This window comes from Rhincodon typus, chromosome 9 (genome assembly GCF_021869965.1).
Source record: "Rhincodon typus isolate 14 chromosome 9, sRhiTyp1.1, whole genome shotgun sequence".
NCBI lineage: Eukaryota > Metazoa > Chordata > Chondrichthyes > Orectolobiformes > Rhincodontidae > Rhincodon > Rhincodon typus.
The window spans coordinates 75129097-75149240 of record NC_063340.1 but is presented as its reverse complement, the minus strand read 5'-3'; the positions used below and the strand labels follow the sequence as shown (position 1 = coordinate 75149240).

Genomic DNA, 20144 nt, shown 5'->3' with positions numbered 1-20144 from the left:
CGTAATTATTTTATATATTGTATAATGTCAATAATAATTTTATCCATACTCAGCCACAGACACACACTTAAAATCAGTAATTGGACATATTTCTATCCAATTTTCTTTTATTGAATTGTAATTACACAGACTGTGGCTATTAGACAAGTCACGTTTGTGCCACTTCTCAGCAAGAGTAACTGGAATTGACTTCTAAGGGACCTGAAGAGAAACATATAGGAAATAGTCCCATTTGGGTATACTGGTCTTTATCTTAGCAGCTGAACTCAATTTTAATGTCCATATTACAAAAGAAAAACAAAAAATTGGTTTCATACAAAAGAATAATATTTACATACCGCTTTTCACACCACTGAATGAATCAAAACACTTTACAAGCAACAAATTACTTTTGAAGTGTCATCATTGTAGACATGGCAAACTCTCTCAAAACGTGATAATGACCACAAAATCTTAATTTTTTTTGTCTGTAACTTGAGGGATAAATATTAGCCAGGATGCCAAAAATAACCCCCCTGATCTTCTTCAAAATAGTGCCATGCAATCTTTCACATGCAGCTGAGCAGACAGATGCGGCCTCAAGCTCGATGTTTCATTCAAAAGATGGCACCTTCAATACTGCTATGCTCCCTCAGTACTGCATGCTAGTGTCAATCCTGATTTTTTCCTTTCTTGCACAGGTCTTGAAGTATGACTTGAACCCAGAACCTTGTGATCCAGAAAAAAAATGTGCTACCAACTACACCACAGTGGACACAATTAGATTCAAGTCCAAGAGTGTATGTTTTGCTTTAGAAAATACAGTCAAAAGCATTATAGCAATCGTCACACTTTAGGACTTAAGTCTCAAAAGCTGCAGGTAGTGGCCTAATCACTATGCATCATCTTTAGTGCTCGTATATTCTTCACTTATAAATTAAACAAAAAGTCTCATGTTCATCTGATTATACAAAAATGAAAAACTATCCTAATGTTGCGCAACATTCATGATGAGGGGAGTTAAGGGTCTTTTTTTGAATCAACAAATTAGTACTCCTTAATCTTAACCTACATCATGATTTTCCTGCCAATATACAGTAAGCCCAACTTTCTCAAATAAATTACAGACCAAAAACATGTTGTTGGTTCCTCTATGTTAATTACTATCATAGTCTTTGCAGAGCTGGGAGCCATAACCTTAATGATGAACCATTGTATGTCTTGGTTTAGTAAGTGCCTCTGTTTAACTGAATATTGGCATCATTTTTTGATCTTACCCCAAATCAAACAATACAAAGACATGATGTTCTGTTTTATGAAATCATGAGTGATGGATTGTTTTACATTGAAACGTCAAATATAGGTTCAAATGGACCAGAGTTTCATTCTTGTTCAGTCCACAATCTTTTAAAGCTGCAACATATTTGACACTCTGTGAATGACTTTCTACATTGTTAAGACTGTGGATTAAATCCAATCAGTTTCAGTTAGAGTTCTAATCAGAACTGTAGGATAAATGGATTTTAAAAATTATATAGTACAAATACTGATAGCTGTCTTATATGTATTTTGTCTTATGGATTTTTTTGTATGATCTAAAATAACTGGCTTGTTTCTATTTTGTAAAGTTTACTGTCACAAAATTTGCAGGAACCAACTAGCCTCAACAAAAAAATAGAATCCATTTGTCTATATTTAAGTGTAACAAAACAGAAGAAATGTGCCACCATTGAAAGGAAATGCACGTATCCATTATTATTGCTATACATTCAAATTGGCACAAGAGTACTCAATTTTTTGATGTTTGTTATTTAATTTGATTTTGACATGGAGCTTATTTTAGGTCTTTTTACCAATTGCAGCTTTCATCCCAGATGTTGATTGAACATTGCATTATACACCACAATTATAAAATGACACATTTGAGGGATTTTTGTTTCAGAAAATACTTATAGAATAACATGGGAGATGTATAAATTTAGCAATGAGATATGAAACACTAGGTTTTTTTTGTAAACAATAACAGAGATAGAGCCTACCTTTGCCTTTATGTTGTTTGGGGTTTCTGTACACAAAACGATCAAGAAATCTCATTAATGTAAAGTCTTGTAGAGGGTCTCCGGAATACTGGATGTGGTCACCCTAGCAGAAGTCACACAGGCAAAAAGTTTAATTTTACCAACTCACAACAGATACCATTTTTATAAATCCAATGAAATTTTTAGTTCCTAAAACTTGTTTTAATGATAAAACTGACACCTGATAAAGTATAATTTACAAAGAAGTTTAAGGAAGATCAGACCTAATAAACTTCTATACAAATCTGTGGGAGAGGAAAAATGGAGAAGTTACAACTGCTAGTTTAAAAAAAAACCCCGAAAGAACTGCGGATGCTGTAAATCAGGGACAAAAACAAAGTTGCCGGAAAAGCTCAGCAGGTCTGGCAGCACCTGTGAAGGAAAACAAAGTTAACGTTTCGGGTCCAGTGACCCTTCCTCAGAACTGATGGTGGCTGGGAAAATGGCAGTTTATATGCAGAAAATAGGGAGGTGGGTGGGGTTGGGAGTAAACAATAGGATAGAGCCTTGAGAGAGAAGGACAGTTGGACAGACAAAGGAGTTGATGACGATCAGGCTGGGAGGGTGAATAGTTGTTCATGGGGACTATTAGTGACTAACAACAGGTGGTGTTATCACATAGCCTGCCATTACACAAGGCCTGGTGTGTGGGGTAGGGAGGGGCTGGGACATGGGAGAGTTTCGGCCCTAAAATTATTGAACTCGATATCGAGTCTGGACGGCTGCAGGGTCCCCAAGCAGAAAATGAGGTGTTGTTCTTTCAGCTTGCATTGAGCTTCGCTGGAACACTGCAGCAAGCCAGAGACAGAGATGTTGGCCAGGGAACAGGGTGGTGTGTTAAAGTGGCAGGCAACAGGTAGTTCAGAGTCTCTTTTGCGAGCTGAACGTAGATGTTCTGCGAAGTGGTCACCCAGTCTTACACTTCGTTTTTCCAATGTAGAGGAGACCACATTGTCAGCAGCGAATGCAGGTGAAGTGTTACTTCACTTGGAAGGTATGCTTAAGCCTTTGGATAGTGGGGAGGGAGGAGGTAAATGGGCAGGTGTTGCAACGTCACTGGTTACAGGGGAAGGTGCCATAGGGCTGTTGGGGAGGGGGGGGTGGGGGAGAGAAAAGTTTCCTGCAGAAGACGGACAAGGGAGAGGGGAATAGGTGTCTGGTGGTGGCATCTTGCTGGAGGTGGCAGAAATGGATCAGATGGCATTTGTTAGTCACTAATAAGCCCCATTAATAACTATTCACCCTCCCAGCCTGATCATTATCAACTCTTTTGTCTGTTCAACTGTCCTTCTCTCTCTCTCAAGGCTCTATCCTACCGTTTACTTCCTATTCCACTCACCTCCCTATTTTCTGCATATAAGCTGAAGTTTTCCCAGCCACCAAAAGTTCTGAGGAAGGGTCACCGGACCCGAAATGTTAACTCGGTTTTTTCCTTCACAGATGCTGCCAGACCTGCTGAGCCTTTCCAGCAACTTTGTTTTTGTTACAATTGCTAGTGGTGTTTTTGGGTCGACCAGGACACATTAAATCCTTAAACCAATTGAACTTGACGACAGGATGATGACCTGCAGGATATAATAAACTTGCCAATATCCATACAAACCTTGTGAAGTGGAGAAGAAATATTGTTGTGACAAATCAGCTCAAGTGTCATTTTGCAATACAATTCTTAATTTAAAACTAAATAACTCAAGAACAAATTTGTTGACAGAAAGTTGGAGAAAGAAACAGGGAAAAACACAAAAGTAAAAACTGAAAAAAAAACTGCAGGTGCTGTAAATCAGGAACAAAAAAAGAAATTGCTGTAAAAGCTCAGCAGGTCTGGCTGCATCTGTGGAGAGAAATCAGAGTTAACGTCAGAGGAGGAAGGGTCACTCAATCCAAAACGTTAGAGTTAACTGATGTTAACTCTGATTTCTCTCCACAGATGCTGCCAGACTTGCTGAGCTTTTATAGCAATTTCTGTTGTTAGAGAAAAGCACAAACTTCACAAGATATTTATCTATCTTACCTGCAGGATAGTTGTTGCAAAGAGTGTCACAGATGGGTGGAAATGTTCACTTAGCTGTGAAGTAGCACCAAAGGAAAATAAAATGTTGGGAAGAACTTTACACAGATCTAGAAGACATTTTGCTGTTCATGCACATTTAGAATCAGCTTTCACAATTTTAAATAAAACACATTTAAAATTCCCACAAAGGGAAACAAACTTTCTGCATCTAACCTGTCAATTCCTTCAAGATGCTTGTATGTTTCAATAGTCATCTCTCATTCTAAATTCCAACAAGTACTGGTCCAATCTACACAAACTCTTCAAACTTCAATCTACATATTGATTGGACTAACCAAACTGGTAGCAATGCGATGGAGGACGACTTCCTGGAATGTATGAGGGATGATTTCCTTGATCTATCCTAGACTGGGTATTGTGTAATGACAGAGGATTAATTAGCAATATTGTGGTCGAGATCCTTTGGGAAAGAGTGTCCATGATATGGTAGATTTCTTCATTAACTTGGAGAGTGACACAAATAAATCTGAAAGAAGGGTCCTGAACTTTAAGAAAGCTAACTTTGATGGTAGGAGGCATGCATTGGCTAGGACAAGCTGGCCATGAGTACTCAAAGGATTGAGTGGATAGGCATTGCAGATATTTAAAGAACACATGGATGAACTTCAACAATCGTATATCCCCGTCTGGCATAACAGTAAAACAGGGAAGGTGGCTCAAACATGGTTAACAAGGGAAATCAGGTACTATCTTAAAGCCAAAAAGGAGGCACATAAATTGGCCAGAAAAAGCAGCAAACCCAAGGACTGGGAGAAATTTAAAATTGAGCAGAAGAACATAAAAACTGACTGCAAAAGCTTCTATATATGTGAAGAGAAAAAGACTGTTGAAGACAAATGTAGGTCTCTTGCAGTTATAATCAATTGAATTGATAATGGCCAACAAAGAGATGGCAGATCGGTTAAACAAATACTTTGGATCTGTCTTCACTACGGAGGACACAAATAATCTTCAGGAAATGTCAGAGGACAGACGGTCAAGCATGAAGGAGGAACTGAAAGAAATCCTTATTAGTGAGGACACGGTATTGGGGGAGTTGATGGGATTAAAACCCACACAATTCCCAGGGCCTGATGCTCTGCATCCCAGAGTACTTAAAGAAGTGTCCTGAGAAATAGCGGATGCTTTAGTGATCATTTTCCAGCATTCTGTAGACTCTGGCCTGGAGGGTAGCTAATGTAACTCCACTCTTTAAAAAAGGAGGGAGAGAGAAAATGGTGATGTATAGGCCAGTTAACCTGACATCGGTGGTGGGGAAAATGCTGGAGTCAAATGATTAAGGATGTAATAATTGAGTATTTGGAAAGCAGTGACAGAATCAGTCCTGGTCAGCATGGATTCACTAAAGGGAAATTATGCTTGACAAATCTTCTAGAATTTAAAGGGTATGACCTCCCAGTAGACAATGGCGCATCAGCAGATGTTGTGTGTCTGGGCTTTCAAAAGGCTTTTGCCAAGGTTCCACAAGAGATTAGTAAGGAAAATTAAAGCTCATGGTATCAGAGGGAATGTATTGACATGGACAGAGAACTGATTGGCAAGCAGGAAGCAGAGAGTTGAAATAAACTGGTTCTTTTTAAAGAGTGGCAGGAATGACAAGTGGGGTGTCACAGGGTTCAGTGCTGGGACCTCGGCTGTTCACAATATACACTATTGATTTGGACGAAGGAATTGAATGCTATATCTCCAAATTTGCAGATGACACCAAGCTGAGTGGCAATGCATACTGTGAGGAGGATTCTAAGAGGCTGCAGGGTGACTTGGACAGACTAGCTGAGTGGGCAAATACTTGGCAAATGCAATATAATGTGTATAAATGTGAGGTTATACATTTTGGTCACAAAAAAAAAACATGAAGGCAGATTATCATCTGAATGGTAGCAGTTTAGGAAAAGGTGAGGTGCAACAAGATTTGGGTGTCATGGTGGAACAGTTGCTGAAGGTTGGCATGCAGATGCAGCAGGCAGTGAGAAAAGCTAATGGTATGCTCTCCTTCATAGCAAGAGGATTGGAGTATCAGTGTAACGATATCTTGCTGCAGTTACACAGGGCTTTTGGTGAGGCCACACCTTGAGTATTGTGTGCAGTTTTGGTCTCCTAGTCCAGGGAAGGACATTCTTGTTATTGAGGGAGTCCAGCAAAAGTTCACCAGGCAGATTCCTGGGATGGCAGAACTCACATATGAGGAAAGACTGGATTGACTGAGCTTGTATGCACTGGAATTTAGAAGAATGAGGGGGGGGGGATCTCAGAAACATAAAATCGTGATGGAACTGGACAGGCTAGATGCAGGAAGAATTTCCTGATGTTGGGGAAGCCCAGAACAATGGGTCACACTCTAAGAATAATGGGTCAGCCATTCAGGACTGAGATGAGGAAGAATTTCTTCACTCAGAGTTGTGAAACTTTGGAATTCTCTCCCACAGGAAGCTGTTGGGGCCAGTTCATTAGATACATTCAAGAGGGAGCTGGACATGACCCTTGTGGCTAAAGGGATTTAGGGGTATGGGGAGAGGGTGGGAATGGGATACTAAGATTGCATGATTAGCCATGATCGTATTGAATAGTGGTGCAGGCTCAAAAAGGGCCCAATGGCCTCCTCCTGCACCTATTTTCAATGTTTCAATAAGAAAAGCCCTCCATACCTGGGGTGTCCGGCCAGAGAAGATTCACTAAGCTAAGCTATCTCCAACGCCAGTATATATTTCCTTAGGTAAGGGGCCCAAAGCTGTTCACAATATTCCAGCTATGATCTGACTAATGACTTGTATAGTTTTAGCAAAACGTTCCTACTTTTGTACTCCATTCCTGTTGAAATGAAGGCCAATACTCCATATGCCTTCATTATTACCTGCTGAACTTGAGTGGTAGTATTTTGAGATTCATGATCAAGGACTTCCAAACCCCCGTGTCATAGCTAGCTGCAGATTTTCTCCATTTAAATAATATTCAGCTCATCTATTCTTCCTACTGAAGTGCAAAACCTCACATTTCATCTGCCAAGTTTTTAATGTTTGTCCATATCACTCTGCAGACTTTGTGTCATCCTCACCATTTAGCTTCCCACCTATTTTTGCATCATCTAAACACTTGGCAACAGTACATTTGCTTTTCTCATCCAAGTCATGAATATTTATTGTAAATAATTGCAACACCGATCCCTGCAGCACATCATCAGTTACAGGTTAGATCCTGAAATGCCCTCCCAAACCCAGGTCTTTGTCTTTTATTGTAGCCAATCAACTATCCATGATATATACATGCATCATCATGGGTTCTCATCTTATTATGTAGCCTAATATGTGTACCTTATCAAACACTTTCTGAAAATCCAATTGGATTACATCCACTGCTTCCTGAAAATCAATCCTGCTTGTTACTTCCACAAAAAATTGTAGTAAAATTTTCAGGCATGACTTTCCCTCCATAAAACCATGCTGGCTCTACTTAAGCATATTATGTACCTCTGAATGTTCCTCTATTACATCCTTCACATTAGACTCCAGCTTTTCCCAATGACAGACATTAAGATAACTGCCTTAAAGTTACCTGTTCTTTATCTCCTTCCTTTTCTAAATAAAAGTGGTTTTCCAATCCTCTGGGACTTTAAATTCTGGAAAAGATTCTTGGAAGACTACTACCAGTGCATCCACAATCTCTGAAGCTACCTCTTCTCGTATACAAAGATGCATTTCATTAGGTCCAGCAACTTAATCAGACTTTTTGCCCATTTGTTTCTTCTTCTTTTACTGATAACTGTGGTTATTGCCTATCTTTTTCCCCTTGAATGTATCATATTTTTGAATGCTATTAGTGTCTTCTATGGTGAAGGCTGATCCAAAGTATTATTCAACTCCTCTGCCTATTTCTAGTCCCCCATTAATGTTTCCCTAGACTCATCCTCTAAGGGGCCTGTATGCACTTTGGCTTTTCTTTTCCTTTTATATAGTTAAAGAAGCTCTTGCTGTCCATCTTTTCCATCTTTTTCTTTCTCATTTCTTCATGTTCTGACATTGTGGGGAAGCTGCAGCGGTGTTGGAGGGTTGTCAGCAGTGGCCCGAGGACTCCTGACTTGGGTAGGCCTGGAATTCGGGGGCTAGTCGGCTCTAATGGTGCTCGATGGACCATTGGCTGCAGCAGTGGCGGTGCCCGGAAGACGTTTCTTGGCTTCGGTAGGCCCACAGCATGGACTTGGTGAGATTTCAGCTGTGGCAGCGGCAGTGCCTGGAGCAGGGATTCCTGGCTTCAGGAGCCTCAATCGTGGACTCGGTGGGCCTTGCAAGGAAGATGTAACTCAAATGATGCTTTATTTTGGTGACAGCACTTCTCACTTTATCTTTCTAGATATATGTGACAATAAATAAGTAATTTAATCTAATCTGATATTATTTGCAAGTTGACCCTCAAAGTTTATTTTCTCCCTTTTTTTTAAAATTGTCTTTTGTTGGTCTTTAAAACTTTCCTAATCTTCTGGTTTATCAAAAATCTTCGCCTACACTACAGGAATATATAAAACTACGTGAAGATCTTACCCATGGGACAAATCAAACCTCATTCCAAATCTGAAAGAATCCTAATTTCTAAATAATAATTCATATCGTAATTATCCTCATGTGAAGTATACATGTGGGACTTCATCATAAAACATAACATTGTTTAATTAAATGTATAGCATGACAGATTGTTGCCCACCCCACCCTGCCACCACAAAATTACCAGGCAGACATACAAGAAAATACTGTCCACATGACTCAATTTCGTAACTAAAGGTGATTTGAAATTTTAACTTATACTTTGTTGTTGACTAACACAACTGATGCAACTACAATCTTTTTTCATTAGACATAAATCAAGTACTCTTAAGCTTAAAAGTGCCTTTTTTTTTTAAAAAAAAAAGGCACTGCCACTGTGCACATAATATATAATATTTACTTAGTAAAGATGTATTTTACCTTCTTCAATTCCCAGAGGCCAATGCGGTCTGCTCCACAAGAGAGGGGATTTCTATGAAATGGGTCATAGTTTCCCAGACACTTACCACCTAAAACAAAGGGCAGTGCTTGATAATGCTAGCAACATTTTACATAATAGTAATTACTGTCAACAAAGCATATATTCTCCACTCATACAGACAGTTTTCTTTCTTAAAAAGGAACATTGCATCAAAATTTAGACATCAAGTTCTGTATGTAATATTTTAGGATTTATAATTAAAGGCACTCAGTACAAGAGCATGGAAATTATGCTATAACTATCTAACTCATTGTTTAAACCTCTGCTTGATTAGGCCATGCCAAGAAGGCAGAGGACACAGAGATAGAAGTTGAGGAAGAGTAGTTTGGCCAGAACGGAAAGATTTCTTCTTAATAAGAGACAAAATAATGGGAATACTAGAGATCTGAAATAAAAACAAAGTCTTAGAGCAACTCAGCAACTCATGCTGCACCTATGAAGAGAAACAAAAAGTTCAATAGGAGCAGAGGTGGTCATTCAGCCGATTGTATCTGCCAAGCCATTCAATGAGGTCAAAGGTGATCTGATAACCCTCAACTCCACTTTCCTGCCTTTTCCCCATAACCTGCGATTCCCTTAGAACATAGAACAGTACAACACAACATGGAAACAGGCCCGTCAGCTCACAATGTTGCGCTGAACATGATGCCAAATTAAATTAATCCCTCTGCCTGCCCTTGGTCCATATCCCTCCATTCATGTGCTTATCCAAAAGTCCCTTAAACACCCCTATGGTATCTGCCTCCACCACCACCCCTGGCAGTGTGTTCCAGACTCCTACCTGTGTAAAAAAAACTTTCCCTCTCATCTCCTTTGAACATTCCCCCACTCACCTTAAGTGCATGCCCCCTATTATTATAAATCCCTTACTGTTTAGGAATGTCTATCTCAGCCTTGAATGTATTTAATAACCCAGCCTTGACATTCCTCAGTGGTAAAGAATTCCACAAGTTAATTACCTTCAGGAGAAAAGAAAAAGAAATTCTCCTCATTGCTGTCTAAAATGGGTGACTTCTAATTCTGAGGTTATGCTCTCTGGTCCTAGACTCCCGCACAGGGTGAAAACAATGCATCTATGCTATCAAATCTCTGGAGAATCTTATATATTTCATTAAGGTCGCCCCTCATTTTTCTAAAACTCCAGTTAGTAAAGACCAATGTTTCCTCATGAAACAATCCCTCCATTCCAGAAATCAACTTAGAGAATCTTGCCTGGACTGACTCAGTGTGCACTAGTACGTCTTCCCTTCAGTAAGGGGTACAAAACTGTTCACAGCAGTCCTGGTATGATGTGACTCATGCTTTGCATAATTTTAGCAAGCCCTCCCTATTTTAATACTCCATTCCCTTTGAAACATAGGCTAACTGTCTAACTACCCCCACTATTACCCACTTTTATATAAGGGTGCCACAATCAGCAATTTTCCAATCCGCTGGCACTTATCCAGAATCTGACGATGTTCGGAAGGTTACTACCAGTACCACCAGTACACCTGTGTAGCTACTTCCTTCAGTATCCTAGGATAGAACTCATCAGGTCCAAGGGAATTGACATCCTTTAGACACCTTAGCTTCCTTTGTACTTTTTCTCTATGTCCTGCCCACCTTTTGCCTCCTAATTTAATAACTTTGGAATGTTATTTACATCTAAACAGTGAAAACTGATGTAAAGTATTTATTCAACTCTGCTGGCATTTCCTGGTTCCCCATTATTACTACCCCAATTGTTCTGTAAGGTACTATGCTCAATCTGGCCTTTCTCTTTCACTGGCCATTTTGAAAGTACTTGATACTTTATCCTCATGGATTTATTATTCTTCATTTCTTTTGTTAGGTTTTTAAAACTTTCCAACTGTAGTTCATCATTAATCTTTGTCGCATCAAAAGTAAAACAAAACATACAATGTGATACTTTCCTTAACTTTCTTGCTGTAGATATCGTATTACAATTCTCCTGACTAACTCACTCACAAGCACTCTATGTTTATGATACTGCATTTCCATTCATTCATTCGTAAAACCAAATTTTCGTAGTGCATTTTACTCTTACAAGATAAACTAAATTAAGCATCCCTTCCTAGGCTGCCAACCTATTACTGTTTCTTTACATCTTTCAATTCTTATCGGCTGCATGCTGCAAGCAGTGTTTAGACCTATTTCTGTATCAAAGGCTACCCCTGAATAAGTGTTAATACTGTAACCTACTCACATCAATGCCATCCATGCCATCACGTCTCCATAACTCGCTTGAAACGATGGAGAGATTATAATATTAATTAGCCCTTAGTAACCATCTCTTGGGACCTGAACAGGCTGCAGGACCTCCACCAGCATGTCCCTACAGTCTGCTGATTTTTATCTCTTTGAAATTTCCTTATACGCTACCTATTTCTATAACTCTGCAATTCCCATTTCTAACAGTCATTTCGGACTACTATCTTGTACTAATGTACGGAGTTATACTTTTTAAATACATATTAAATAGGGCCACTACCCCCTTTAAGGAACTTACTATCAAAACAGCACTTCTATGAAACTGCATGAATGGATGGATAGGAACTGTTAATATCGGCAATAGTAAATGAAATCTCACGACCCAGCTGCGGGATATCAGTTTAATATCCTCTACACTTTTTTTTAAGTATACGTATAATTTCTCACTTATTTAGATCATGTAGGTCTAGTATTTCTACTAACATTACTAACTTTAAAAACAAAAGGACTAACACCTCTTAATTATGCAAGCTCAGGCTGGACAGACATTCTAATCCCATCAGGAGTAACATCCAGCATTTAGCAAGTGGTTAAACTATCTCCTGTTTCCCCAGGACAGATGTCACACAAACTTGTGTACAATAGATACAACTATGTGACACCATACTGCTAAAATTTTAATGTATGTAAAAACTGCGTATCAAAGAGGCTACTATAAAACTGTACTTCAGACTCCATCGTCGCCTCGAACTGTGCTACTGCAGACGCTCATTAAAGAGGCTAGTTTCGCTACTCACCGATCTTGGTCATATTGAACATGATCCCACATTGCTTAACCATGGTCAGTTTATCCCCTTCCTAGAAGCTTTTTTTTTTTTACTGGATATATTTTTTCCATGAGCCAAGAATATATTCAATGACTGCCATTGTTCAACCACTGTCTTTTCTGCTAAACTCATTTCCAAGTCCACTAATAAGAATATAGTGCAAGAAATAGGAGCAGGGGTAGGCCATTTGTTCCTTCAAGTTGGCTCCACGATTCAACAAGCTGCCTCAGGTCTTAATCCCAACCCCCTCCCCCCACCTTTAGTACCAGCACACTAAACTCTTCAATATAGCACAAATCTACCCCCTTCTTCCCCAAACACATTAAGTGATTGAGCCTCTGCATCTCTCTAATGTAGAAAGATATTCACTACTCTCAGAAAGAAGAAATTACTTTACATCTCAGTTTTAAATGAGTGTTCCTTTATTCTCTAACTCTGATACCTGGTTCAAGATTCCCCCATCATGGAACCATTTTCTGAACGTCCACACGTCAAGTCCCCTCAGAATCTTAATTGTTTCATTAAGATTGGCCCTCATTCTTCTAAACTCTAACAGATGAAGGCCTAATTTCTTTTGAGCTGCCTTCAACATCAATACATCCTTTCTTAATACGATGACCAAAACAGTACATGGTTACTCCAGTTACAGTCTTACCAACACTGGGTACAGAATCAATAAGACTTGTCTATTTTTAAAGTTCAATCTGCTAGCAATAAAACCCAAAATTCAATTTGCCTATTTGATTACTTGCTGCACATGCATGCTAACTGTAGTGGGACAAACACATCACACTACAAATCAGGAACACAAGGGAGATGGCTTCGGATGTCTTGTGCGATTGCTTGATTACTTGAAATAAACAGTGAAGCCAACTCATACTAACAAAGCCACCCCTCCACAATTTTCTAGTTGCCGGTCTTTTTTTAAAAGTCACATACACCTGAATATTTGATTGCTTTGTAACCATGTTTCCATTCCGAGTCCAATATGATCTTCTTCAGAACTGTTCAACATTTGTTTTAGATGTTGTCAAATTATGACTAACAAGCTTGCAAAAGAAAAGTATTTGCCCCACACCAGCCGATCCAAATAGCTTATCACCTTGATTTTTGTGATGCAACCACGATCCAGATGTTATTAACTCTGTTTTGCCATTTACAATATTATTCTGTACATCTTTTTGTTCTTTGGCAGCATCTCTTTCATCAACATCAATATATTTCTCCCCTTCATCTGATTTCTTCTTCATCTTTTCATCAAGATCTTCAAATATCTGTTCCTCATCACTGTTATCAATATCTTTAAAATGCTCTTCTTCATCAGATTCCTGAACAAAAAAAAAGACATTTATTTGACATGCAATGATTTATTAGAATCACTGACATTGTAAGGAAATTATTTATTTAACGAAACAACTACATCACTTGTAGAATCTACTACTAAGGCTGTTGGTGCCAGTTCATGCTGGGGGTTACACTTCCACACTGGGAGGTGTTGAGAACAGGTAGCGTTATCCAGATTCTTGCTCAATTAGCCTTCTTTATTCAAGACATTCAAAAAAAAAATGTATCAGTGAGCCACTAAATTATAAGTGCATATCATTTCAAAATACATAAATTTATATCCTAGTTGAAGGATCTAAACTCTTGTACCTCAGATTTTTGGAATTAAACCAAATAATTAACACCAGCAGTGACTTCATAGTTTTCAAATACTACTTGAATCCATGCCTAATATACCAATATGCCTGAATTCATAAATTCTCCTGTTATTCGATAAATTTGTAATCAAATGGACTGTTTTAAAAAATGTATTTTCACTCAAAATCTAATGCATTTTAAATTCATATTTAAACCTGCAAAGAATTTATAAAACCTTGCTTTGAGACTATTTGACACAAAACTCATTGTGACACACACAAAACTTAATAATGGATAAGTCTATAGCAAGAGTGCCAAACAATGCCTTTTATGTTAAAGAATAAAATAACATGAGACACAATGGCCTGATAAAATAGTGAAAGCAATACCCCATGTTCTTGTAACAGGACTCGGATGCCTGGCTTCAGTTTCAAAATCTCGGAAATGAGATAGAGAGCTCCACATATAAATGCTGGCGTTTGGCCACAAGCGGCTTGCAAGATCCGTTTTATAAATGCTTTAACACGACGAAGCACGACGTCAGACTTCAAAGACTTGTATAGCAAATTCAAAAACATGGCTTGTTTAGAACATTGCGCCAGTCCTGGATCCAACAGCTTCCTGCATATGAAAGTCAGATTATGTACTTTTTTGAAAAAAAAACAGCAGGTGTAAAAATACATTAACCCTTAACTTGTGTATATTGAATTACTCAAGTAGTACAGGTGGCCATTTCACTTCTGTGGCCATCATGCTACCTCCATACTGGAACCATTTACACTAAATAATTTTTCTGAATTCCTTAACATTTTTCCATGTTTATCTAATTTCCTCTTCAGTGCGGTGATGGCTTCTGCCTCAAAAGCTGGTGTCACTGTTTTCCCACACTGTAAAAAGAATATTCCAGGCTCCAATCTTATACTTTTATGTCTGACTATTTTGTACTGATTCGCTTGTGTAAATAATCTTTCATTATTCACTTCCGTTTACATTTTGAGCACATGTACATGTTGATCTAAAGTGCCTGTGTTACATGATCATACAGTATGCATAATTCCAAAATAACCAGTCCTGAACCAAAGCCAACTTCTAGCTTTATCGAAGCAAGGTGCAGAACAAAATTTACAGAACCCATCAAGTTGTAATGGATTTATTTGTTCTGCGTTTTCCAATTTATGAGAGAGCCCATTACTGTCACAATAGTAAAAATTAACTTGAAGACAAGTACATAAATTGATTTGAGAGTGGATACTTCAGAACAACGTTACCCTAAATCTCTCTTTTGGTGACCCTATTTCAAGGCTTGAAAGCCACTGCAACCCTGGATGACAACAGAGAAAACTGAAGGTGGATAGGGAAGTGCGGAGGGGGAAGGCAGACTCTGTGGCAAAAATTGCTGTCTTGGAGCTCATGATCCTAAAGTGTCAGCTCGTAACCCCACTTGAGGTCCTGGCCCTGACTTTGAAAAACTCCGTCTTAGATATTGAAAGACCTTGTGCCACAACAGGGCAAATTGTTATTTTATGTCTGTGATTCATTGAAGCATATTTTTCTGATCTTAATCAGACTTCAATCAACAAGAGCAATTCAGGAAAATTATATTGGAGAGTAGGCAAATGCCTGTCCTCGATTTTTGCCAACCACTTCAATTAGAATAGAAACTGAGACAATGAACTTACAGCACACATAAATCTTATCTGCCTCAATTGTATTGCTCACCCAAACAGTAAGAAGGCAAACTAATTAAAAGTATAAGCCAGGACTTTAAAGGGAGAGACTGCAGCACACGTAATAAAATAATGAATAAGACTTATTTAGCCAGGAAACAAAAATCACTAAGCTAAAAGCATTTAATTGTTTTGTATATATTTTTCAAAGAATGTCTATGCAACTGGAGGCAGCTTTTACATAGTAACCATGCACACAATTTCAGATAATTCAGTTACCAAATTTTATATCTTTATGTGAAGTTACTTCATATTTAATTATTCTTGCAGACTTGAGTGTGAAGGATAGTTGATTTTAAACAAAGAGGTCAATGAAAGCAAACTGGAATTTTTTAAAACCAGACATTCTTGAAAATTATGTCTTTTGGTAACTGGTTGTTTACTGCAAACCCCTTGCCCGAGTTGGAGACAGAAAGGAGCAGTCTTGAAGGCTTCCAACTCAAATCGTTGACTTTTCTGCTCCTTGGATGCTGTCTGACCTACTGTGCTTTTCCAGCTCCACATTTTTTTGACCCTTGCCTGAGTTTATGACTGTCAGGTTGCAGCTTCTGCTTATAGGGATTGTTCAGATTTCCTGGGAAGCTGATTCTGTCAAGATCCCAGGAACAACTGCTTATGTTATTGACACCCATCTACATGTGCCAGAATACCAGCCAGTTGAATATTTCATAATTTATACTTTATTTTGCCTTCAAGAACTAAGACGTATTGGCCAAAAGTGCCTTCTCCCATCCTCCCAAAGTGAATTGTAAACATTTTCACTTTGCAAACTAAGTGTGTTAACCAGTTTTGCATCTTCTTTCAGTTTCTTGTTTAATAAACTCAAAATGACTGATTTATCATAAAAGCAACCTAGTTGACGTTTTTTTAAAAATTGAACCTATATAGCAAAAAGCATGTGATTGGCCAAATCAGAAACCAGGTAAAACAACTTACTAATGTGTGAACTGTGGAATAATGGGACTAGAGAAACATTGCACTCCTTTCATCTCAGTTGTAACATAAAAGGTCCTGCCTTTAAAATTCCAGGGGGTGTTCATGTTTTCAAAATGAATAATTGGTAGTTGACATTAAAATGAAGGAGGAACAGCAAACTAGGATTGTGGTGTAGTTAATGGCAATAGAATCCATAAACGTCATGAATAATGGAAGGTAATCTTCATAGGTTAGATAGAAATAAAGAGAATGCACAGCACAGAAGCAGACTAATGAGTCAAATAGTCCATGCTGAATGCTCCACATGGGCCAACCCAACTCTCTTAAGATTCAAAGAGTAAAATGGATATTGGTAATCTGCCCCCCTCTCCTAGTGCACAAAAATTTTATAAGATTGGTGGAAATATAACAGCCTTGATTTATTTGGGGGAACTCAAATTAACAGTCTTAAGTCAACAGAAGTAAGCAGCCAATGGGGAAATCAAACAAAAAATATTTAACTTGATATAAGAATTTCAGACTACCAGGATATTTCAAGACAAGTATTCAATATATTTCCATATTCAGGCATAAATTATTCACAAGACTAGTTCCATAATACCTTTAACATTGGGATTTAATATTCATTTGCTTTCTGTTGCATTTTATTTTAGTGATTTATACTAACATTGGATTTGCTGGTTTTGAGTCTCTCCTGATGATGCCTTATTGCCACTTCTTACACTAAATTCAACCAAGGTCAATTATCAAAATCAATTCCAATGCTTCGGAGGAAGCAATCTACTAACACAAAACAGATTGCATATTTATGATTGGTAATTCATTCTGTTATAAATGTGGTAATTTTACTTCACTTCTTGATAAACTAGCTTCTTTTAATTTATATATTCCTGTATACAAAGTATGTCAGATACCTTTTGTAACTTACACAACATTTAAATGCATGTTAAAAACAAATAATTAATCATAACTCATTGACTTTAAGTTCATTCTCATTAAGTTGAAGATGTTACAATTAGCAAACAGAGTACTACATCCAAGATCATAATGGCTCTTCCAAACCAGGTATAGTATGCTGGGATGGGGACATACAAAAATATCTTTTTTTTTTTAATTTTACCTCAGCCTCACAGAAGCATCCCTACTTTAACACCTACTATATATCTGTTTCTTATATCACTTCAACATATGCATCCCAGTGGAAAGATGGGGAAAGAGAAAGAAACTTGGGCGTTCAAATACACAGATTAAAATGTTATGGACAAGTACAAAACAATAAAAGGGTGATATCGAGGAACTGAATAGAAAGGATTTGAAGTTATGTTTCTATATCTCCTTGGACAGACCACACAGAATACTGAGATCGCTCCTGGGCACCACGTCAGAAAAGATATACTGACCCGGACTTTAAGAACAATTGTCTCACAAAATTAGGATATATTTCTTCAAATTTCAAAGTTGAGGAGTTACATTATAAATTTCAAGATATTAAGGAGAATAGGGAGTTGTTTCTTTGTTAATTGTAAGTCGAGAATTAGAGTCCACGATAAAAAAAAACGGACAGCCAGGTCTTTTAGGAATGGAATTAGCTAACAGTAAAAACTTGGAACTCTGCAAACAGGAATTAAGGTTATGCTAATATTAATTTTAAAACTAAGATTGACATATTTTTGTTAGCCAAAAGTATCAAGTGATCTGGAGGTAAAAGGTAGTACATGGAGTTATGTTACTGAAACTGATCTTAATGAATGGTGGAACAGGCTTGAGGGTCTAAAATGGCTTATTCCTTTTCCTATGTCTCTAAATGAATGAAAAAACCAATAGTGAGAAAGATAAATCTCTATAAAAGGAGGCTTTTTAATTACTGGAAACAGTCTATCAATTACATCATAATTTTAAACATTTCTTCCACATACCACAACGTTATTCTAAAAGTTGCAACTTTAAGGCTATCGTATTTGTATTCTAGCGTATCTTCTCTGACGCTATTTGAATCTTTAAGTAACTCCAGTTGTAGTTTGTTTTAAAAAAAAATTTATGTAAGTAAATTTTACCTGTAAAGTGCTACATAATATCGATTGGACACAGTTTGTCGAGAGTCCATGACCTGAAATAGTAACATTAGTGCTTGGACACTTGTGGTGAAGTTCACAACATGTACAATCCTGTACAAAGTATCCATTTGTTCCATCATCTTTTCATCATCCATCTTTGAATAAGGATAAGCTCGATTCACACCTGACAGCAAGGCACTTAGCATTTTAGAGTCTAGTTCTGCTTTTTTAACATAGCCATGGAAAAATGAAAAGTAAATGGATATTAGCTTCCCAGCCAGATCACACTCTTCATGGCTCAGGACCATTTGGTTGAGAAAGCAAATGGCATAGTACTGGGCTTTCAGACTAATGTTAGGCCTGTACAGAAGTCTCTCAACTTCACAACACACAACAGTTTTCATATTGGGATGCTTATGGAGTAAAGTTTCCAAAAGGTAGGAGGCCTTTGTGGCCAATTTATATTGCGGGTCTCCTAATTTATTCACTAACTGTATCAACAGGGCTTTCTCTTGTTCTGGCTTATTGCACAATATCTCGTGGACTGTTGCCAAGGCACGAACTTTTGTTGCTTGAACTGCATCATGGGCCAAAGTTTCCAAGGCTTTCACAAACTCTGCAAACTGATGCTTCAGCAGGTGTTCGAAGTACCACAATATTAGACGCTTGTCTCGGGCATCCTTGTTCCCACTAGCAAGCTCCTCTAGATTTTTAAAGGGATGCTGGGAGAAAGTTTGCAGTTTTCGATTGTCTGGAAGTAGTTCAGAGATCAGTAGTTCTGTTAATGTAGTCAAAGCCATTAAACATTGCCGCCGACTTCCCTTCTTCTTGATTTGGTTGATTAATTCTTCCACAAAGTGTAGAGTATGCACTGGAGCATCTTGTATCATAAGTGTCATAGCTGCCATTCTATCTGCTAATGTGCCTGTTTTGACTACAGTTTTTATCCATGTTGAATTTGCTCCTCTTTGGATATTTTTCTTACTCCTGTAAAGATTGGTCTCATGCTCATAAAGCTGTTTAGCTAGATTTCTATACTGTGAGATGAGTGACTCATGTTGTGGCTCAGAACTGTGCTCATTGGCATACTCCATATTATACCACTTTCCTCCTGGTTTTATCAATAAGTATGATTTGGGTTCAAATTCAAAGGTGACCTGTTTCTTAGCTTTCCTGTTTAGTAACTCAGAGGGACGAGATACTTCCTGATCTTGAATGAGCTTTTTCTTTTCTTTCCTTCCAGAAAATTTCTTTTGTTCATCCTTTCTATCTTGTAATTTCTCTCTCACCTTTTCATGTTTTTTATTCTTCTCTTTCTGGTCAACTTTTTCTTTCTTTTTTATTTCATTTTCATTTTCAATGCATTCTTCACTTTTCTCCAGCAGAAATTTGGAATATTTGCTTATGCCTATTTTATTGATGAAGGCTTCTAATTCACCTTCTTTCAGATCATCTATTGCATTCTTTTTTCCACCATCAATTAATTCTTCATTGTCATTTAAAGAATACAGCATTATATAGTCAGCCTGCAGAGAAAAAGAAACTGTTTTAACAGAAGAGTCAATACCACAAATATTTAACTGAAATCAGGTCCTATTATCCTG

The 20144-nt window shown here is 37.9% G+C and overlaps 1 protein-coding gene across 1 annotated transcript in view; it reads right to left on the bottom strand.

The window, feature by feature from the left end:
* cebpz (CCAAT enhancer binding protein zeta) overlaps positions 1-20144 on the bottom strand; it is a 25773-nt gene that overhangs the window by 611 nt on the left and 5018 nt on the right. The window contains exons 2-7 of the mRNA XM_048601354.1: positions 18541-20083; positions 14213-14444; positions 13285-13510; positions 9081-9169; positions 4069-4122; positions 2019-2121 (exon numbers count right to left, since the gene is read on the bottom strand). Coding sequence (XP_048457311.1) covers positions 2019-2121; positions 4069-4122; positions 9081-9169; positions 13285-13510; positions 14213-14444; positions 18541-20083 — 2247 coding nt within the window. The remainder of the gene's footprint in view (positions 1-2018; positions 2122-4068; positions 4123-9080; positions 9170-13284; positions 13511-14212; positions 14445-18540; positions 20084-20144) is intronic.